At 44.2% G+C, this 23988-nt stretch overlaps 1 protein-coding gene across 1 annotated transcript in view; it reads left to right on the top strand.

The window, feature by feature from the left end:
• The first annotated feature begins 15995 nt into the window (after window positions 1-15995).
• The window catches only part of LOC147885586 (disease resistance protein ADR2-like), a 35653-nt gene continuing 27660 nt past the window's right edge, over window positions 15996-23988 (top strand). The window contains exons 1-3 of the mRNA XM_087396155.1: window positions 15996-16538; window positions 16674-17859; window positions 18045-19541. Coding sequence (XP_087252281.1) covers window positions 16000-16538; window positions 16674-17859; window positions 18045-19541 — 3222 coding nt within the window. The 5' untranslated portion in view covers window positions 15996-15999. The remainder of the gene's footprint in view (window positions 16539-16673; window positions 17860-18044; window positions 19542-23988) is intronic.

The following is a 23988-nucleotide window of genomic DNA, read 5'->3' on the forward strand; positions in this document are numbered from 1 at the left end:
TTTATGCATGCTCCTTTGAGGTCTAAGGAGAGAGAGAGGCATTCTCATGCAAGAGAGTCCAGTGGGGTCCAAAAACAGTCAATTGGTTTGATGCCATTGAATGGACCGCCCTCAATAATGCCAAATGCACAAGGTGCTCCATTGCAACAAGCTTTTCATGAACCTGGTATGGATATGCATGGCCAAGTGAATAATTTTTAGAATGCAAATCAAGGGCAGCAAGCTTTTCCCCGACCCTCTTTGCATCCAGGGTATTTTGGTGGTGGTTCGGTGTTCCTAGCAATGGCTGATCAAGCTGTAGATAATCCTGGAATGCTTGGAAACTACCCAATGGCTAAGCTTGGTATGCAAGGAATGCAAGGGAATATGTTTGGGGGTATGCAACCTGCAATGCATAACATAATGTATGGAAATATTGGCATGCAGCTAAGAATGCAAGGTAATTTTGGAGTTCCCATGGGTACATTTGGAATGCCAATGTTGGTTTGGAAAACCCTCCAATGGGTAGTGGCAATGCAGGACAGAGGCTGGAGGTAATGCGATGCATCCTCCATTTTTACAGCCACCTGTTTATGACAATTTGACACCCAAAGCTAAGGTAAAGGATTACAAGGAAGGTGGGACAGCAGTGAAGTTTGAGACCTTCAATGGGACTCAAGATAGGTTGAAGGCTTTGACTTTTGTGCAGCAGTTTAATGCAGCCTTTTCAGGAGGAAACTTCACTGAGTCCTCTAAAATGCATAAGGCAGCCACCTTTCTAAAGGCAAATGCTTTAGAGTGGTGGAGTAGTTTGTTGCTATAGAACAAAGCACTGACCAATTGGGTTTAGTTCAAACAGGTATTCTCAGCTACTGGGCTGACCACTACATTTGAGGTGGATGTTATGACAGCATAGCATAAGTTGGATGCAGCCAATTGTCATAACTTAGAAGAGTATAATAAAAAGTCTTGGGAAGCCCTATTGCCTGCTAGCTCTTAACAGCATGTGCCTTTGTTGGAGCAAATTGAAAACTACTACTGTGGGTTACCCAAACAAATCAGAGACTGCTGCACAAAGACAAGGGTAACCAACATGTCTCAACTAATTGAAAATGCGTTATTGCTTGGAAAGACCAATGGCGATTACAAGAGCAGTAAGTCTAACAGCTTTAAGAAAGCAGGGAAGCTAGGTAATGCTTCCAAGGCTCCATTCAATAAAGGGAGAGACAGCTCGATAGACACAGATATGAGAGCTTCTCACATCTCATCAGAGTGCCACCAGGTTACCTGGATATATGGAACCTGAGCATGTACTAGGAGTGTTAGCCCTGAGTGCCTGACACGCTTCTGTTACTTTGCTACTCTAGTATTTTGTTCACTAGCTAAACATGTTAGCGTTTTAGCTTTTACTTTCAGTTTTCAGCAAGGGTCTTAGTGAACCTTTTGCTTCAACCCTCAGTGGCTTGTATGAGGTACCTCTTGGATTCGCACTTTGTCTCATAGGCCCGCGAGGCCTCTTGCAAACGTTAATATATATTTCTTTCTTTCTCTCTCTCTTTCTCTCTCACACGCACACACACACACACAGTAATCTATTTTTTGTAAGTTATTCACATCTCTTTTAGATATTTGAAAACCATACAAAGGGCCAGTTATCTGTGAGGCGCTGAAAGCGAAAACTGGCTATCGTGCCCTTCCCGGTCCCAGCTCATTGCAAAGCTAGAAGCAGGTGCCAACAAATAGTGTGGAGGACCTAAACATTCCACACAGTGATGCCTGCACCTATCCCCCAAACACTATCCTCTAAAGACAAGTTAGAACTTTGGGCGAGCTATCAAGAGGGTGGCATTAAAATCCTAGATCTACCAGCATGCAAATATCTCACTGTCCACCAAGTATTCAGGAGAGACCATCTCTAGAGGCTTCCATATGCACATCAGTCCTCACAACAATCCTAAGCAAGCACTATCATATATGCATCTATAGCTTGACAAGTATTGGGCAACTGCCTCCTTGTCGCATACCATACAGCACTGGCATGTACCATCCCTCTGCATTTGCTCTAACCATGGACCTATGGGAAGGCCACCATGAGCCACTAGCCACACAAAATAGGAAATCTTGTATGGCCAAAGGTTGATCAACAATCGAGACCAAAACTTGATGAGTACACGTGTAGCAACTACTGCTCCAAACAATGTCTCCTAAGGAACCAAGGGGAGTTACCTACCTACAAACATCTGCCAATGTGGGTGGTGTACAAGAAGAAGGTCATAGCACTGTCCTCTCGAAATACCCTTTCTAGGCATGCTAAAACCACTGTCAAAGCCAACAAGAGGGCGGTAATAGACAACTAACCAGCCAACAAGAGGATGGTAATAGACAACTAACCAGCCAATGCTTTTCACATTAATAATATTCAGCAAATATTTCAAATACAAATTGAGAGCTAAAGTGCTCCTTCTAGAGACAAGGACATAGATTGGCCCCAAACCCTTGGCACCCCTTTCAATATTTCTTTATTACTTGGAAGACCCTGAAAAGGATTACACAGTAATCACGAATCACAAATCCTCTTGCATTCAGAGCATTCCACATTCTATTAGGCATCAATGCCCCTTTGCCTTAGCCCTGTTGGGCTCTACCTTCATCTGGCATACAATAACCATCCAAATATGTCCCAGGCACCTGCATAAAAACCCAGAACCGTTACTAGCAATCCATTCTAGACCCTGCCTGCCAACGAATGCCCACGGGATTGCTGATGTGCTCCAAGTCCGAAATGAAAGCATAAAATATTAACCGACAACTTCGGAGCCACCAACTACGCTCATACATGAGCTATGGCATTCCAATTGGAGAGCATCTTCTCCACCCTTCCATGATGGCAACAGTTCGTACAAGCAAAGACAGCCTGCCTGTACTTCCTTGTATGTACACTATTACTACAGTGATCTGTATGGATCTAGGCATCCGTACAGCCCCTATTTAGCCTAAGCACCCATACAACTGTACGATTCCGGCACAGTGCAATCTGTACAGTCCGTGCTCAACCTTAGCACCCACACAACCATACAATATTCTACGATCCATACACAGGCTTGCAACTCCGTATAGTCGAACTCATCGTCCTTAAGCAGTTCTATACACAACTGTCTATACAACAGCTCTGTACATTGTAGTCCCATACTTAGTCTCACGATCCTTACCACCATACTACAGTGTGTAACGAAATTTGCTGGTGCGCAGCCGGAGAACTAACCATACCTCCTACGGAATCCATTGCTTTCTCTTCTTTTGTCAACCAACCCCATCGTGATTTCTTATTTGATTCTCCTGGGTCCTTCCATAGGAAACTTTGCCAAATGCATCCAAGCTTGGGGGAATGCGATGTGGTATCCCCTTCTCATTTGCCCCCATTGCCCCCTCAGTGAGGCAATTTTTAGGACCCAACCAATGGCCCAACTTGAATTCTAAGGGTCCTTTGCCCCCTCTTTGGACCAACCCACAAATTCGCCCCCACAGCACTAATCCCTGGGGTCCTACCAGCATGCAAGTTCAAAAACTCACGCCCTCATGAGTCATGACATACCCCTCTCTTGAAATATGGCAAGTGACCTCGATTGCATCTGGTTGTTACAATGATATGCAATAACTGAAATACATGTGTATACCATCCTAGAAGCATGTATTACAAACAGACATAGCATATATGATTATTGAGAGCCTAGTACACTGATCGTAGAAGTCCCAAGGTAGATATACTATCAGCAAATAGTACCTCGGGTGATAAACATACAATGTCACCAAGCGACCTCTAGATATCTGAGCCTGTCTATATCAAAGCAACAGAGGTTCTACCCCTCTCTTGAGCAATAGGCAATGCTCCAGACCTACGCTAGCCTAAGCCTAAAGAAGCCACAACAAAATTGGCTCAAGCAGAAAAGCTTCCACATAGAGTTGTAACAGTTGAGGTGTATCTACTAGATCATCCTCCTCTAGCCACTTTGGATCAATGGTGAATAATTCCCCAAAATTTCACCAAGTAGAGACAGAAAACTCTACCTCTTACCTTCCTTTCCTTATGTGCCAAAATCAGCTTTGGAACTAGGATCTCATCCATCTCCTCAACCTCTGGGTGCATCTCAAAAGGCATATCCTCTGACACATCCCCCTGGAAAGGCTTAAGGAGACTTGCATAGAAAGCACTTGAATCCTCCAATGATCTGGTAGCTTGAACATGTAAGCTACATCATTGATCTTCTCTGAAATATGAAAAGGCCCATAGTTTCTCATACTCAGCTTGGGAAACAACCGGTCCTTATTTTTTAGCCTTGCCTTTTCAAAATGCATAAGAGCCCAATCACCTTCTTTAAACACTAGCGAATGGTGGTGACAATCAGCTGCTTTCTTTTGCTTTGCTTGAGTCTTTTGGAGAGCTTGCTTCACCTTCTCATATGCCACATCCATGCTCTCAACATACTTATCAGCCTCAAACATCTTATCCTTAGATGAGACTTTCCTTCCTCCTTCGACTATATCAAATGGATATTTCTCGGTAGAAGTATGCACAATATTATTGTAAGCAAACTCCACTGAGGGCAAATACTACTCCCATTGTGTCTTGTGCTCAAACACATATCATTTCAGCAAGTAAAGTGTAGTGGAATTAGCCTCTTCGGACTGCCCATTTGTCTGAGTATGAAAAGAAGATGAAGACTTCAAAGTAGTGTCAATATTCTCAAAGACCCCTCTCCAAAATAGACTTGTCATGCGCAGGTCTCTTTACTAACGATAGACTGAGGCATCCCATGATAGTTAAAATGTTCTGCATAAACAATCTTGCCATGTGATCCGCTGTAATTTTCTTCCTCAATGGAATGAAATGTGCTTGCTTGCTGAACCAAAAGATAATAGTCCAAAGACCATCATTCCCCATGCTCTCCACCGTCTATTTGGGATTGGCAATGGCTGCAACAATCCAGGTGCCTTCTATTGGTCAAACTTTACGTTCTAACCGATGATGCAAGTTCTAATAAAAGCATCCACATCCCGTCTGGCCAATAGAAAAAGTGCTCCACTGCATTCACTGTGGCATCAATGCCTCTATGTTCTGCATACAGTGGAGCATGACTTTCTATCACGCTTTGTGACACAAAGGCGACCATGCATCATAAAAAAGCTGTCTTCGAGAGTATAATGCTCATGACGCTGACTATCAAACAACTAGTCATAAATCCTTGAGAAATCCTCATCCTGAGCATACTGGTCCTTCATTGCATCCAACCCACTGTGGTAGGCAATGGTTATTGCGGAAACCTGAGGTCCTTGATAATGCATCAGCTGCTACATTCTTTTTACCCTCCACATGCACTATCTGGAAGTGAAACATCCATAAGGAATAGGACCAATGCATATGCTTCTCAGATAACTTTTTCTGAGTGGGAAACATATCAAAGACTGATGATCTATCTGCACTGTGAAATCAAACCCAAGTAAATAGTGCTTCCCTGTAAGAAGGGCATGAATTATAGCCAGCAATTCCTTCTCATAGATTCCCAGATGTCTTTCATCATCTTGCAAATTCCTACTCTCATAGGCCACCACCAATCCATCCTGCATAATGACGGCTCCAAGGCCATTCTTTCCACATGCATATGCTTGGACATCAAAAGCTTTTCGAAGATTTGGCAAGATCAATACTGGATCCAAAGTAAGCTTTTCCTTTAGCATCTCAAATGCTACAATTTGATTTTCAGCCCATATAAAAGATGCTCTCTCTACTCTCTGGCACTATATCAATCCCATGATCCTCAAGCCTCTCAGGTGGAAGTTCCCCTAGCAATGAGTCAAATAAACACTCTTTAAACTGATTAAGAAAATCTGTCCACTCTTTATCCAGCTTAGAGACAACAAATTGTGGATCGTCAAACTTAGTATCCTTTGCAAAACTAAATACGCAAAAATCTGGTGTTTCATTACTAAGAAAATAGCTGAAGCACATACAACAACGTGGGGGAGGGCGTGGTCTCCTTGATCTCTGGATCCGGTGGGCTACGTCAAGGGTGATGCCTTGTCTCTGGTAGTCGCCTCTGAGAAGGGATGAGATAGGCCAACCTCGATCGTGCGTACTTTGGGCTCTCTGTGTCGTACGTGGAGTGTGTGTCATCTGACCACATCTTGGTGGATAGTCCTACTACTGATCCATGATGATCTCATCTCATCAAGCTCCTCTCCCTCAACTACATTGGTAGCTGACTCCGATGCATAGAAGTGTGTGACAAAAGTTTGCGATCTGTCGATGGTGACCCGTGGCATCAGTCCATTCTGCTCTCTGGCCTGTTGCATCAGTGTGTCTCTCTGTCGGCGCATCTCAAGTAGGTAGAGTCTAACACAGACCTGATCATGAAAATGTATCAACCACGTGAGTAGACCAAAGCCATGAGGGGAGGGCGCACATCAGGCGGCAGGCAATAGAGGCGCAAGAGAGGCGCAACGTGCCAGGGCGGGCAGGGTGGAGGAGCTAGCGTGGAAGGGAGCGGGAGCATGGCGGGGAGCTGGAGCAGCGTGGTGTGGCGGAGAGGCATGGCAGGGAGATGGTGAGGTGTGGCGAGGAGGAGTAGCAACAAGGCATGGAGAGGGAGCAGCATGGCGTGAGAGAGAGAGAGAGAGCGAGAGAAGAGGCATGGAGAGAGAGAATACAAGATATCTATGCAGATAGCTGAGATGCTGGTGACTATTACTTGACTTGGCATTGAACAATTAGTAGTACTAAAGCCAACACAATATCTTAATCTAGGAATAGATTAAATAGGAGTATTATAATTAGTAATGATGCGTGTGACACATATAGGGGCAAAATCGGTCATCACTTAGAATCATGACGTTTGAATTCAGAGACTCGTACTATTGGCCATATTTTCTTAACCAAAACCCTAGCAACTCAGCTCTTTATTGTTTTAACGGAAACCCTAGCAACTCGGTGCTTATTTGCATCCCCATTGTGATTGTTCATTTGTGGAGAGGCATGATGCCATTTGGAAAACATATGCATCCCCATTGTGGTTATTTGTTTGTGAAAAGGCGCCATCCCATTCGGAAATAATTTTCATCGCCTGGTAAGAATAAGGCAGAGATGGTGTGATCTATCTAGTGCATGGTAAAATGCCTTGTGATCTTTTGTGCCAAATGTGAGCGGTTTCCTTGAGGAGAATTCTTTTAAAGTTCAAGAGAGGAAACATAGTATGGAAATTGGATCTAGGAATGATGCACTTGGAAAGAAATTTATCCATTATCTATTTAGAAAAGAGGCACTCAAGATTGAGATAAAAACATCACATGGGAAGTTGGATCTAGAACGTGTTTGCGGGTGTGATTGAGGTGTGAGTTGAGCAAGAGAGGAGGGAGTTTGAGAAGTTAGAATAGATTTGAGAAAGGGAGGGAGAGGGGCGAATTGGTTAAAATGACTACAATAAAAATAAATCCTAAGTATATCAGACTCGATGGCTTGATTCAGGTGGACACTCAGGATCGATTTGTGTGAAGATGGATCCAAAGCTGCAACATGATAATCTTTTTTACATTGATCCTGACAAAATCAATGAAGGCTCATTAAGGAGGGAACTTTATGTATGTTTATATTACAAGAAGCAGTCCCCAAAGAGGAAACATGCAATTACAATATCAAAAGATGTCGATATAGGACAAGTAAATAGAGGAATCTATCTGACGAGCACATAGACAATCATAAAAAGATTTCCTGAGAATATGTGTATGCCACCTTTTGGATTCTTACTTCTTGCTTCTATTTTAACTGTTTGGAATTTTTTTATCTTTTAAGAGCTAAGTACTAATAAATATTAATTGAAGTGCTTTTTCAGGTCAGTAGTGTTGTTGGGAAGATTCCATCACCTGCACAAGCAAATATAAAGAGTGTAAGCTGAAATTTTTTTCTTAAACAGATATATCACCAGTTTCTTTGTTCTAATTGAAGTAGTTTTGATTGTTGTGGGACTTCTCTAGATTAGACATGTTGACATTGAAAACTATATTGGCATGCACTATTAATAACAATAAATTACCAGACTGGATTTTTGACCAATGTATCATTGTAGTTACCTGGGAACGGGAACATTCCAGAAATTTGGATGTTGGAACGGGAACGTTCCGGGAAGGGGGAACGGGAAGTGAAACGTGACCTCATACACGACACATCATGATATGACATAAAACTATGGTAGAAAATGAAAGAAACTAACATTTTACAGCTTTAATATTTCTATATAAGCTCTAAAATACCCATTTGAAACTTTCAAATAGATTTTTTTTTTTGACATTCCGGGGCCACGTTCCGGTTCTGCCTTGCTTCCTAGAACGGCGTTCCGGATGTCGGAATGCCGTTCCCTAGTAACTATGATATGGGGGTCCTATCCCCTCATTCTCATCCTTTTCATTATTCATTTCAACTTCTCCATAGATCTGTTAACGAAAACAACAATAATTTGGAGCATTATCATGGTCATCTTCAGTCATGGGATTGCCCCTACCAATGGCAATCATTCCTCAAGACCTTGGATGACTAAACTTTGCCAAACTCCACCATCCTTCCTTGGTACTTTGAACCCTTTGAGAGTTTGCCATCTCCAATACATGGTCCTTTTTGTCAAAAAACACTTACAAAGGAGGATTAGAATAAAGATTTGAAACCAAACTACACAATATACTCACCGTGAAGTGGGATTAAACAACTCCCTCTAGTCCTGAGGGAAGAGGCCTGCAGTAGATCCCTGTTTCCAAATTAATTCCATAATACTGTTTATTACTAGTATTCTACGCAGATTAAGAGACTTAGCAAAAACTGCATGCAAGAAAAGACTAGTTCCCTGATGTAGGAGCTGAGTGGACTGCTCAAAATACACTTGAGCTGGCTACACCTAAACTATCCTTGCTCACTTGAATTGGGACTGTCAAAAGCTGTACATTGTCTGTGAAATGAGAGCACCTGACTGTGCAAAACTGAGCATGAAGGCTGGTCATGACTGAGCATTAAGAGTAATCATAATGCAGCATGAAGACTGGATAGTTCTTAGGTAGCAACATGCAAAAGGGCAGCTCTCAAGAAACACAACAAACTCAATGCCTAGGACAACTCTTTAATGGTAGCAACTCGAACTGTCACTTCTCTTCACAAAACACATATCCGCTTGCTTGGTAATTCATTTATTCCATATCTTAAATTTTGGAAATTTCAAGATCTTTAAATTTAGGATGTTTGTGAAAAGAATGCATATGTTTTCCTACTGTTCAGTTAGGTACTAGTTGGCTAGGGTCTAGCATTTGAGGGTCGACCCCCATTGAAGGGATTATGGGCATTAGTGTCCCACAAGTTGAGACAGATTACTATATGAGACACGTAAAGACCATACCCCACCCGAATACCCAAACATGGGACCAAATCAAATGCATAGAATTATACTGACCCATAAACTATTAAAGAGAATTTTGTAGAAGCCTTGGGTGTGGGCCTGTGAACATGAAAGAGTTGAAGAGATACAAGACAAGACAAGACAAACAAATAGGCTGGTTATGTGAGAAGGCTAACCACACTCAAACTCACCCTAGCCCTTTGAATAGGGCTAACTTCCAGAAGGGTGAACATAAGTAAAATCATAGTAGTATTGATCACCCAATTTGAAGTGGCATGCTGATGTGGCAGCCATGCCATGTGGCATGGGACACATGGAAGCCCATGAGGTGGCACATGGCACATGGCGGCTAGTGGGGACATATGGAGGGCCATGCATGAACCATGGCACCGCTTGCCATTGCAGGAACTCTAGCCCCCATGCAACCCACCAATTTACAAGGGAGCCAACCCTCTATGCCAAAACGGGCACGAATTCCCATGTTTAAAGCACAACTCCCCCCCCAAAAAAAAAGGCAGCCTTCCCTTCCTTCATTGAAACAAATTCTCAACCCCCTTGCTGGTTCATGCTCTCCATCCTCCTGCCTCTACAGCTCCTTCCCACACAGTCTTGCAGCAGCTTCTTTTGTAGCAATAACAGCCCCTTCTACTCCCTTTGCACCAACCCCTTCTGCAGCAACTCGAGGGCCCGTTTGTAAATGTGCTTGTGCCCTAGCTCCCCCTTATCCACTTATATCCTCACACTCAAAGGCCTCACACCTAGGGGGGTCGCAACAAGGTCTCTTCAATGAGACTGTTGACCCATGCACACTCTGTATGTCAACCATGCACCCCTCACCATGACGCTACGACCACGTCGAGGGTGCTTGCCACTCATCACAAACCGGGAAAAAAAAAGGGAAACTTGACAAACTTAATACCTTTTATTTTTCACCCGCAACTTGGTATGTAGAGCATTCTCATCTCCTAGTCATTAGGGAAGCACTTCTTTATTTACTCCATTTTTGCTTCATTCTCATATTCTTTTACTCTCCTCAGAGTTTACACATCTTTGGCAAATCATTCTCATCACGTTATAATTACTCTCACCTTATAGCCATGCAATTTCGTCTCATGTCATTTTCATTGTAAAAGTTGCCTTCCTTCTAGTTGCTACTACTTTGATCTCACCTTATAGTTTATGTGCACTTCATATTGCTTTTGCACTCATATTACTTCATATTTGAAAGGGAGCTTTTCTCAATAATATCTCAATTGGAGCAAGGTATGATGAGTATATTAGAGTGAGTTACTCAATGAAAAAGAGCTTGCAAGGAGCACAAGTGAGCACATGAACCATTAACACCATAATTTTTGTGTGTTCATAAGCTCCAAGAGAAGTAAGAGCTCCAAAGAATAAAAGGTTTCAAGGACTTGAATGGGACTCCAATTAAGTAGATTGATTGCACTTTTCTGACTAGCGCATGCTTTTGGCCACATTCTTATGATGAAGTCGCATCCATTGTATGAAGACAAAATGATTTGCAGAGAAGAATTGCTCATTCCTTGACAATATTTAAGAAATATGTTCTAAATGAGGACAATTTTATAGGCAAGCATAAGACAAGTGGCTTCTAACACAGAGGATATAAATCATGGTCCTTTTTGAAATGTTGTAAGGTGTTTATTCATACCATTATTAAGTCTTGGAGATTTTATATGACTCTCCTGGTAAATTAATCTTATGTAATGTCATCAACTCCTTTTGTAATTTTACTCTATTTGATAATGCTCTCAAAATTTGTTTAGTTTTAAGATCGCTTTTCTATTATAAATTTTCTTGTATTTTCTTTAAACTTAAATTTTTAGATATTTTTTTAAAATTTAGAGGATCCTCTTTTCTTAATTTGTATTCAAAAGTAATTATACAATTTATTTTGAAGAGCATATTTGTCCAAAATAAATGAAATAGGTATTAAGAGTAGCATTCAAGGATAATGGAGTCTTAATTTGTGTCTTGGGCTATGGCCAAAGGTAAAGTAATGATCATTGGGTAGGCTCTATGGCTAGTGTGGATGGTGAAGGGAAAGGGGCCCAACACCCATAAGGGTGGTTTGCTTGGAGGTTATATCCTCCCCCCATCGAAATCAATGGCAAGATGGAGGTTATATCCTCCCCCCATCGAGATCAATGGCAACTTGTCGGAAAGAAAGGTAAGGCATCTCCTTGTAAGGAAGTGTGTGATTCAGCACCCTCGCATGAGGCAATAGTACAGGAACACTCCAATCGCGATGGGAAAGACATGGGGAAAGAGAGCTCAACACCCCTTGTGGAGAAATCGGGCATGCAGGAAGAGTCACTCCCCTAGAACAATGGTGAAGACGAGGAGGTGCTTCTGGATGCCTATCATTGAAAAAGAGCCCTTGAGGAGAAGCCTACGCAGCAGGAAAAAGGGTCTGGCACAGTTCGAGTGGTGCACAGGGGACTCTCGAAAAGGATCAAGGATGCTACAAGAGGCGCTTCGACAAGTAGGGAAAATAGATTCAATTTCCTCAAGGATGCGTATAAGGCCCTCACCCACTAATCAGATCAACAGGGACGGAAGTCCACGTAAGGAGGTTGTCACGGGGATCAACATGCTTTGCCGGAATGTTAGAGGCTGCTATAGCAAATCCAAACAAAAGGGGTGCCTGGACGTTATTCGGAGGTGCAAGCCAAACATAATTATGCTACAGGAAATCAAATGTGGGTGCGAGGATGGCTGGTGGATTGCGTTCAAGCAATTAGGATTTGTTTGTTATGTCAATTGCCCGAGTAGAGGGAGGGGAGGGGAGGCTGTGATTGTCCATAGATCGCTTCACCCCCGGGAGATCCTTAGGGGGCAGGAGGGTTGGGTAATTGGGGTAAGGATGTGTAAAGATGGGTTCTCCTTCAATGTAGGTAGCATCTATGCCCTGAACTTGGCCCAAGAGAGATCCCAACTTTGGCGGGTGCTGAAAAATGAAGTGAAGGATGATCACTGGCTCCTTGGTGGCGATTGGAACTGTACCGAGTTGCTCCAGGATCAGTCTCACCTTGGCGCAGTGATTATAGGGGGAGAACTGGAGGCGTGCGAAGAGATGACTGTGGAAACCGCTCTAGTGGATGTTTGCGACCTAACTTCAAAAATGAAGCCCGAATTCCCCTGGAACAATTGGAGATTGGGTCAGAACTTCAGGGCGGGCCACCTAGATAGAATCTACACGTCGGGCGAAGGCTGGTGGATGAGAGGACCGTTCTCAGGGGGATGCATTATCTCCACCGCCCTCTCCAATCATGTTCCAATGTCTTGGAAGTTCTCGGTGCCGTGTCAAGTTGACAGACCCAGAGACATACCCTTCAAGGGAGTTTTGCCGGAGCATTTGTAAGTGCTGGAAGGATCGACCGACTGAGCCAGGAAGCCTAGACCCTTGCTGAAATTAGGACCTAGCTATCCGCAGGGTAGTATCTAAAGCGAAGGAGGCGGATCGTGCTCTCAAGGACAACGGCCAACAACGAAAAGCCTCCTTCGTGACTGCCAGGGAGGCTCTGAGGGCGGCAGCTGCTGACAGCCCAACAGACCAAATCATAGAAAGTCTGCAAGCCAAAGTGGAGATTGCGATGCATGATTGGGAGCTTAATGAAGTGGAGAAGGCACGAATCAAGAGTCATCAATTGTGGCTGCGGGTAGGGGACTGCTATCCCTCCAAAACCTTCTCTAAAGCCCTGAAGCGAAATCAACAAAGAGAGTCCATAGATAAGGTACTTAATGTTGAGGGGGATGTAGTGACCGACATTTGGCAGATAGCGGAGGTATTCCGACAGGGCCTGAGTGAAATTGTGGTAAGCAGGCCATTCAAGATGACGGTTGGCGTGCCTGCATGGAACAGTTAATGGAAGGGATCTCACCACGAGTGTCGGAGTACCAAAGAAATCGCATTGGGCGGCCCTTTAGCACTAAAGAACTGGAGGAAGCTTTAAATACCTTGGTAGCTGATAAAGCCCCGGGTCCGACGGGCTCACGGTCGAGTTCTACAGAGCCTTTTGGGACCTCATCCATCAAGACCTCACCAACATGGCAAACTCAGCCGTCATCCAAGGTGACCTTTTGGAAGACGTGAACTCGGGTCTCATGAAGCTGTTTCCAAAACGACAGAGCAGACTCAACGTGGGGGACTGGCGGCCAATCACAATGCTGAGTACTACCTACAAGGTAATCACTAAAGCGCTGGCGATTAGGATAAGAGAAGTTTGCTACGGGGTGGTGGATAAGGAGCAGAACGGGTTCGTCAGAGGTCGTGACATCTACAAAAACATATTGAATGTAGCCGTAGCTTGACCATGCCTCGTCCTCCGGTTGAAATATCCTCTTATTTGGCATCGACCTTGACAAGGCTTATGACCGAGTAAGGTGGGACTTCATCTTGCTAGTGTTGGAGAAACTGGGGTTTGGGCCGAAGTTCATTCGTAAGGTTAGTTGTCTCTTTGGCAATGCCGCTGTAGTTCTTTGTATTAACGGCAAAGCGATGGGCAGATTCGACCTGAGCAGATCGATCAGGCAAGGTTGTCCATTGATGCCCCTACTCTTTGCTATCTGTACTGTCCTCCTGATTCATATGTTGAAGCATGAAGTTGCAGCAAGTAGAATCAAAGGCCGTGTTCTGCAAAGCCTCGGGCTCCCGGTGCAGTTGGTCGAAGACCTTCCTGATTAGAACGAATCCTAACCTGCCAGAGGAGTGGGTGAAAGGACTAGGGGTCCAAATGATACCCAGAGGGGAAATAATCAGGTACCTAGGCACACCGCTGGGGGTAGGGGTTACCAATCGACAGAGATTCGATTGGTTCAAAAGTAAAATCAAAGAGAAATTAAGAAAATGGAGCAATGGCGCGGCATGACGACAAACTCTTCTCGATGTTTCCCATCAAGATCGTTGGGTCCGACCTTACCATCGGAATGGTTCAAGCATGGAAGGACTGTGTGCATCTATGCAAGTGGAGAGGGAGGAAAGGGCTTAGAGGCGACGGTAGCCTCTACGAGTCCATCTGGTGGTCCACAGCACTCAACAGAGAAGGTGAGCCATTCGCCACTCAACAAAGAAGGCCAACTTTATTTTATTTTATTTTTAAAAAAGGGTGGTTTGCTTGGTTGTGTCCATCAAAGGTGTTCATAGAAAATATTTTTCATAATAGATACAAAAACCTTGAAGTTGAAAACTTTAAGGCATCTTTTAAAATTAAAATGCCTTGAAATTTGCAAGTAAATTTGAAGGTATTTCTAAAATTTGACATTCATTTGACATTAAACCTTGGGTTGTTAAGGACACTTGAGTGGGACGATCCAATTTGGCTAGTAAAGGCATTAGACAATTCTCAAGTGGGCATTTTTAACTAAGTTGTCAAGAGACTTGTACCACCCCTTCCACCACCAAAAGTCTTTCCCTAATCCTCAACGAGCTTTACCATGTCAATCACTCATTTTTCTTTACCGAGGAGCACCCTAATTGACCTTGCGAGGATAAGATTTGTACGATGGGCCATCGCCTTGCTAAGTAGGTGCCTGTTTGGCTCTATCTAGGGGCACCTTGGCCTGCTCCGGTGCTCACAGAAATCGGCTTGTAGTGTAAAAATAGCGACTGAAATTGAGAAATCTTGGTTCGGATTTCAGGTTGCCTGTAATTTTAAGGGCAAGAATTTGGTGTTTTATTTGTAAATACCAGCATTTATATGATTTTTATGGTCCAATCCTGGCTAAGATTTTGGATTGCCCTAGTCCTATTCTTGCTGCTAAGGTAGGATTCACAAACGGGCGTGGGCATCCCAACAAAGATGACATCCGCGAATAGCATGCTGTCATTTCGATTGTTCGCCCTCAAATGGTTTCACAAATGGGCGCGGACGTGCTTATGTGGCATCCCAATAAAGTTTGGGCAGAGGATTTTTCTTGGGTGGTAAAAAAAATTGGAGGCGGTCAAGAATAGATGATAACCACATGGCCATTTCTGATTTGCTTGATTTTAAAGATTTATGTGTTTGTCTAGTGCTCGTTTGTAAATGTGCTTGTGCCCTAGCTTCCCTTAGTGGGAGGACATGTAGGGCCCCATGGTCCAAAGTAAATCTTTGTGGAGTCAGGGCCCATAGTATCAGCCCATAGTATCAGCCTAACTGTTTCTCGAAAAACAGTTGTTGGAGATTGTAGACAACCCCACCGTCCCATCTTGGAAAGCAATGACCAAGTGCCATGAAAAGTGTTTGGGCGGTGCCATGCTTGAGCTACCACCTACCATATTTGAAAGCTGGGCAGGAAAAATCTTGGGTGGGAGATTTGCATTTTGCCAAAGTGGAGGTTGTTTTTCTATGGCAGAGCTTTCTCTACTCCTTCCTTTGAGCGTGTGTGAGCTTTCTCTGCTCCTTCCTTTGCTCCACCATAAATTCACCCCCCCACTCCCCACTCCAAGCACTTCTGGATCACATATTCTCCTCCTCGTCTAGTTTCTCCCTAGCTTCATATATTCTCCTCCTCGTCTAGTTTCTCCCTAGCTTTTGAGTTTCGCTCCAAATCTTAGCCTAGTTCTCTTTGAGGGACGTGAATCACCATTCCAATGGCAAGTTCTTCTGCCATGAGCATGCCTAAAGCAGCCCAGGTTATTGGTACGCATCTAGTGTTCATTAACCATCGTGGCTTGCGAATGAAGCGTGGATTTGCCAGTCATCTCTACGTCGGTCTCAAGCAACGTGGGATCACAGCATTTTTTGACGCAGAGGAGCTTCCCAAAGGAGGGAACGTTCGTCCTGAAATGCTGGAAGCCGCCCGCGCAGCAACCGTTTTTGTGGCCATATTCACTGAAGATTATGCTGCTTCTCATTGGTGCCTAGACGAGCTTGCGGAAGCCGTGGAATGTTGCCGGTCCTCCAATGACCATGTGATTATCCCGGTGTTCTTTGACGTGAAATCGGAAGATTTGCGCAGAGTCTCAGCAGAAGACCTTCAGAATGAAAACGGACCTATTGCAAAGGCGTTCAAAGCTCACCTCGATATTGATTGCAAAGGCGAGCACAGCCAAGACAGTATCGATCGGTGGAAGTATGCCTTGAAATATGCCTCTTGGCTAGACGGCTTCAGGCTCGAGACCTACAACGGGTAACAACTTCGTCGACTCTCATCCTCGTATACAGTTTTCATGTCAGGTTTTAGCTTTTCATCCATCAATCGCAACGCGCTGTGGAAGCTATCTCATTTCGCACTATTTGATCATGATATCCTGCTCATGTGCAGTTTCGAGGGCAACTTGGTGGAAGAAGTCGTAGCAACGATAGTAAATGAGATAGACGCCAGATGTTGGATGCGCGTCGATGTAGTGCTCCACCCAGTTGGTCTAGAACGAAGGGTCCAAGAAGTTGTGGAGCTGTTATGCTTGGAGGAAAAGAGTGCTGTAAAGTTTGTCCTAATGTATGGTATGAGCGGAGTTGGCAAGACGGTCATTGCCCAAGCTGTTCATCAGAGCATTGCAGGCAAGGAGTTTCACGCAGTAAGCTTCGTGAAAGATTGCGGGGACAAGGAGTTGAGCCACATACAGCATACTCTGCGCCATGATTTGTTGCTTGACAAGTATGAGGACCGGCAGGACGACATCGACGGAGGAAGAGCGCTCTTGAAAGTCCGCTTGAGGGAGAAGAAGGTTTTGATTGTATTGGATGATATAAAGGAGTTCGAAGATATCACAAAAATTATAGATCTAAAAGCCCTTTGTTTAGGTAGCCGCATCCTCGTTACTGCTACGGATCAAGCAGTATATCCTCATCCTAACTACCTCTGTGCTGCGTTTAAGCGCGATTCGTATCATGTTCGACGGATGAATGGTTATGAGTCCCAGCGGCTCTTTTCTCTACACGCTTTCGGCAACTCTGATCCACCAAGCGATTTTGAGAACTGTGGTTTGGTGGCAGCGGTTGTGGACGAGTGCGATGGGCTCCCGCTTGCTCTTGTCGCGCTTGGAGCGCACTTAGGTCAATATGCTTATCTCGGGGGAAATGAGGGCAAGGAAAGGCAGTTACAAATCTGGCAAGAGACAATTCAGAAGCTAAGGGATAATCACTACACAGAAGGAAAGATAGCAGGCAGACTCAAGATTAGTTATGATGCCCTGGAAGAAAATGAGAAAGAGATGTTTCTAGATGTGGCTTGCTTGCTGTATGGAGAAGAAGAGAGCTGTGCGCAGTATTTCTGGGAAAGTACGAAAAGCTACCCTCTAAGTGGTATGGAGAAGTTGAAGCGGCGTTGTCTGGTAGAGATTGATTGGAAGTACGAGATTGATTGGAAGCATGGCCACAAGACAATGCGAATGCATAATCAGCTGAGAGAATTGGGCAGGGTAATTGTACGCAGGGAATTCAAAGAGAGAGGTGAATGGAGTCGGATTTGGGATGATGTCGACTTGGAAAACCTGGCGAGAAGCGGAAAGGTATGTATGTAAGTTGTATTGGCAACTGTGAGCGTTCTTTTCCTGCCGTTTCTTTCAACACATAAGGAAATCTGCAACTTAACTTATGGAGTGCTGCTGCTTAGAAGCTGAAATGCGCGCTTTTTACAGATAAATTGCGTTGATAGCACTAGTGTGTGATGTATCAGTCGATTTTGTGACCTCAGGGCCTTACAAAGGTACGCGGGCTGTCGACTTCCATGGCTAAGCTGGATGCCGCTCTCCTCTCCCGAATGAAGTCCTTGCAACTGCTGTTCCTCAAGGGCACACTCTTGGAGGGTAATCCTCAGGGACTCACCCAGCTGCAACTCAGGTGGTTGAAGTGGCCACACTTACCCTCCAATCCTCTACCTCAACAATTGAAGCTGCAGTTTCTTACGGTGCTGCAAATTTGCGACAGCGACTTCAAGTTTTGCAGCAGCGTCACAAGTGCAGCCACAAGTCCTGACGTTTCCGCAATAGCCACCCAGCACCAACAATCAGGTCGGAAGCGAAAGCGGAGCGGTGTTTTGACAGAATATGTACCCCGACGTGACTTTGTGCCGATGAAGACGCTTCCTGGGAAATTGGGATTTGCCATTCTCTTGAAGCACTTGGAGTGTCCTGCACTCGGGGCTCTGCCGCCATCTTTTGGGAATCTTAAAAACCTCGAGCATTTGCATCTCACCGATTGCACTAGACTCTCCCAGTTGCCGTCGACCTTTGGAGATCTCCACGCCCTCCAGTACCTGCGGATGGAGAAATGCACACGCCTCTCGCACCTACCCTCAACCTTTGGGAATCTGCGATCTCTTCGCGAGTTCTCGATTGAAGATGGGAAACGTCTCTTGCAACTGCCATCAACCTTTGGGAAATTGCATGTCCTTTCGAAGTTGATTATGAGCAGATGCACGAGTCTCTCCAAACTGCCATCAACCTTTGGGAACCTGCACGCCCTTTCGGTGTTGTATATGGACGATTGTACGAGTCTCTCCAAACTGCCATCAACCTTTGGGAACCTGCACGCCCTTTCGGAGTTGTCTATGGACGGTTCGACGAGTCTCTCCAAACTGCCATCAACCTTTGGGAACCTGCACGCCCTTTCGAGCTTGTATATGAGCAATTGCACGAGTCTCTCCAAACTGCCATCAACCTTTGGGAACCTGCACACCCTTTCGATGTTGTATATGATCCATTGCACGAGTCTCTCCAAATTGCCATCAACCTTTGGGAACCTGCACGCCGTTTCGGAGTTGTCTATGGACCATTGCACGAGTCTCTCCAAATTGCCATCAACCTTTGGGAACCTGCATGTCCTTTCGAAGTTGTCTATGGATGATTGCACGAGTCTTTCCAAATTGCCATCAACCTTTGGGAACTTGCACGCCCTTTCAGAATTGTGTATGGACGATTGTACGAGTCTCTCCAAATTGCCATCAACCTTTGGGAACCTGCACACCCTTAGGAGCTTGTATATGAACAATTGCACGAGTCTCTCCAAATTGCCATCAACCTTTGGGAACCTGCGCGCCCTTTGGAACTTGTCCATGGAAGGTTGCACAAGTCTCTCCGAACTGCCATCAACCTTTGGGAACTTGCACGCCCTTTCGTGGTTGCGTATGGACAATTGCACGAGTCTCTCCAAACTGCCATCAACCTTTGGGAACCTACATGCCCTTCGGATGGTGAGTATGAAGTATTGCACGAGTCTCTCAAAATTGCCATCAACCTTTGGAACACGCACGTCCTTTTGAAGTTGAATATAGGCAATTGAATGAGTCTCTGAAAGCTGCCATCAACCTTTGGAAACCTACATGCCTTTCGAAGTTGTATATGTGCAATTGCACGAGTCTCTCAAAACTACCATCAACCTTGGGAAACCTGCACGCCCTTTTCGGATTGTGTATGTACAATTGCACGAGTCTCTCAAAATTGCCATCAACTTTAGGGAACTTGCACGCCCTTTTGAGGTTGTATATGCGCAATTGCAGGAGTCTCTCAAAACTGCCATCAACCTTTGGGAACCTGGAGTCTCTTCAAAAGTTCTTTATGATCTATTACACGAGTAGCCACCTTTCACTTTGTCCACTAGTTTTTTGTGAAGGTATGTTATGAACATATTGTATTTTGTTGATGGTGGTCTATATATGTTTGCTCGATGTTCGTGTTGTTTTTGACATGTTTTGCACATAGTCTTCTATTTTGTAGCATGCCTTTTCTTAGTTGAACCCATATAGATTGCATCACTTGCTGGATTAGAACTTTGATAGATTTGAAAAACTAATTCGTGATATTATGTGCAAACCTTAAAGATCTGTGCATTATTTCCCACTTCATTATATCCAAATATGTTGGTTTGCTATCACCGATCTCCCTGGGAGAGCCAAAACAGTGTGTAGGAAAATCAAGCTCCTCACTGTTGGTGTCTCTAAAAACACCCAAGGGTTTCTGATTCTTTGATCACGATGATTATGGAATACTCCTCTTTGAGGAAGTGAGGCAGTACACATTGCACTTTACCTGTGTCAACTAAAACATTCACAATGCTTCGAGTGACACCTAGCCGCCCATTAAAGCTCATTTCTCTAACCTGTGTAAATGCTAACCTCGGTGCCACCAATTGTCTTCCACTTCATTTAGGATCTCCACAACATGGAGTGGAGCATTCAAATTAATCTGCAAGGGTGTGAAATATTTGGGCAAGCTGTCGAGCTTAATAGCCTTCTTGCAGTCATGGCAGATTCTGTAATGATTCGGCCCGAGCCTGCTCTTCGATTCCCCCTCTTATTTGTTATCCACTCGAACATTTTCTTTGTAACTGGACACTTTTCTTTTTAAATACCATTAGTTTGCATGATAAGCAATGATGTGAAGGAGTGTGTTTTATTTCCCTTATATATTTTTTCACATGTCTCGATGACTTGCCGAATATGTTGATGTATTTTTGGTTGCTCACATTATCATCAATACATATTCTTTACTTCTTCTTCCTGCGAGCGTTCGGCGTTATTGACATGCTTTTCGAGTCGGTGTTAGTCTATTGCAATAATAGGGTTGTGTCACCTATTTCAATTGGATGCTTCCTTATGCTCGCTACCTTACGTTTGATGGAGGACAACGTTATGTTGTGGGATGGATATTGTTGTTTCATAGTAACCATGATTTCCTTTTGTTTCTCTTTCTTGTAACACCAAATCCTTCAAGCTCTATTCCATCTATATTAACCACCTTTCCTTTTGTTTGGGTGGTTTCCAAATTTCCCAAGAAAACGTTGATCCTCCCACATAACAAATGTGTTTTGTTTTGCATCTCCTACTTTCTTAACCTCCACATATCCACTCTTGTCCCTTGTGGTTACGGTGCATTGTCCAGAGCAAGTAGTTCTGCACAATGTGAAAATTAGGTGGGAAGAATTGATTTGGGTGTCTCTTTTTCGTTTATTGCAAGCAAATAATATCAGAATCCATAAGATGCATGGTCCCCTTGATATCAGATATGTATTTCAAAAGGGACCTAGTATTAAGGGTTGAAGTAGGACGTTGTAGTGGCTTTTCTCTCTACGTTACGTCTATACTCATGTTTTCCAAGGCGATTTCAAGTTTAGTCTACTCTTTTTTAATATCATCTTCAACTTGGAAGCTCTCATTTTGTATCGGTTCTATCAAATACAAGTTCTAGATATCTTTCACCCATGACAAGGCTGTATGCGCTAGGCCATGAGAACGGACTCCCTTCGGAGAGAAAGCAACCTTCTCTAACGTCAGTCTTTGAGCTCGATGGATTGTTCTTGCTACTACTGGTTGGATAGGAAATTGCTCTCATGTGAGAATGTTAGTTTAACATGGCCCTATTTGGATTTCCTTGGTGGCTCAGTACAAGGGTGTCCAGTCCTTGTGTATTTGTAGTTCGAAAGCATTGACATTGTCATTTCTTGCTTGCATTCTGACCTGCTGCATCAAAAAAAGTATCTAGACAATGTCCTTGCCCATGTGAGTCCTGGAAGTTAGGAAAATCACATCGGCTCCATTTCCTAACCCGTCCTTTTGGTTGATACTGCCCAAGCATAATTCTACTAGCATACCTTCCTTTATTTCGATAATTGTATGTAAACGAATAGTAGCTTTAGGGTCTTCGAGTATTTTATCTTAGTTGTATAGTTGATGCGAGTAGTGGTCTATTTCTTTGAAGATGTGTTTTCTGTCTATCGAAAACTATAGCAAATGACTATTATGTTTGTTCATCTGCGAGTTAGTGTAGTACAAGTGAGGGGGTGTGTGATCTTGAGGCATGGGCTGAAGCAATTTCTATTTATGTAATCGATGTCACAACTCATGTGTGTGCATTTTTGGAATGATTGTAGCACGTCAATAAATTTGCTATTGTTATGTCACATCATTGATTGGAGCTCGAAACACATGGGTTTTGTCTGCCAATATGTGTCCACAATACATTTGAGCTCTCTGCAACAAACTAGCTCCTCGCCAATGACTAGCCAGGACACAGAATGGCTAAAACTACCAAAGCAATCGACCTCTGATGAATTTGTTGCAAGTTTTGTTTGACTATTTCAAAGCGTCTTTCCTTCTTCGGAGCCCTACTAGCAAGGTAGTGCTTGCTATGCTTTTTGTTCCAGGCATCAAATAGTGCAGAAAGCTTGCTCTGTGCTGACTCGATGTCTTCAGAGGAGTAAGGCACGGAAAGCCTGCTCTCTAACTTGATGTCTTCAAGGGAGTAAGGCAAGTGATCGGTTGCCGCAAGGCGGCTGCTAGGCAGGAGAGATAAAGAGCGACTTAGAGCTTCCTCCAATGAGCGCCACCTCAACAACCACCGAGCAGCCATTAACGAATGCCACAAAAGCTCTCATGCAAGGTAAGTAGCTCCATCGTCAACAACTCAGCCATGACCCCGAAGGAACAGCGGGCAAGCCTCCACCTAACTACTCATTCATCCACAACTAAATGACTCCACAATGCCCACAATGAGCCTCCTATACTCCTCCTATAGCTACGCTCACATAGCTGCTAGCAATAGTGGACGTGGCTCACCCCCTCAATAGTCGAGATAACGATGGCCCCCATGGCTAAAAGAACAGCACGCTAGCAATGAGTCTCTACGTCCTACGACAAAGGAGAGCTAAAACGAACAGCAACGACCAACGGCCAACCGAAATGCACTTGCCATCAGCGCCGCAAGCCATACCCTCCTAATGGCCTTTTAGCGCCACCAGTCCTCACGGAGATCCATCATCCCAAGGTGACCAAGGGAACGACTCCAAACAAGATTCACAACCACCAACGAGCTCCAACCGACTCTCAACGCTTGAACTCAGTCGATAGCTCGGCCGACGATGCAACATTATTGAAGACGATGACAAAATCTCTAAGATACCATCAGAATCTCAAAGATTTGTTATTGACTGCCTCATCAGCCTTAGTGCCACATCAGTCAGCTGGCCTTATCTGGCAAGGCTCTCCATAAGCCACATCCTCATTCCCAGTTATTTGCCACGTCAGCACCTTGGCCATACTATCACATCATCAAGACCCCCTTCGTGCCACAGCATCTACAGTTTATCCTACCATGTCACCATGCCACGTGGTAGTAGCTGAGTGCCATGTCACTTGCATGACACCTTAGTTGCCATGTCAATACCCTCGGTTAAATGCCATGTCAACACTACCACATAAGCATTGACATGGCATCAGCTCAACCACATCATCGTGACCACCTAAGCAGGATGCCTAGAAAACACAGTGCCCAGTCATCTTGCTCAATCAGTATCCATGTCGGCACACCTTTCCACACAGCATGAGACCCACAATGCCGCATCATCATTTTGATTACCCTCTCGGGATCAAAATTTGGCTATCCTTCCGGAACCCATAACTTCTTATCCAAGTGGAATTTGGAGGTGATCCAAAAACAAAAAATTATGCCAGATCATGCTCTACATGATGAAAACCTCACATCTGTATTTTTCATTATGCATAGGTTAGCATCATCAAATCCTCATCATCGAAACCAACTCCTTATCTATTACAGCATACCCAACACTTAAAATGAATCAAGATAAATTCATTTGCTGCATTTTGTGCTTCAACGTGTAGTCTAGATGTAGAGTAGCACTGCCAT

The sequence above is a fragment of the Dipteris shenzhenensis genome, chromosome 25 (assembly GCF_047967505.1).
Source record: "Dipteris shenzhenensis isolate YYH24624 ecotype China chromosome 25, Dip_SZ_1.0, whole genome shotgun sequence".
NCBI lineage: Eukaryota > Viridiplantae > Streptophyta > Polypodiopsida > Gleicheniales > Dipteridaceae > Dipteris > Dipteris shenzhenensis.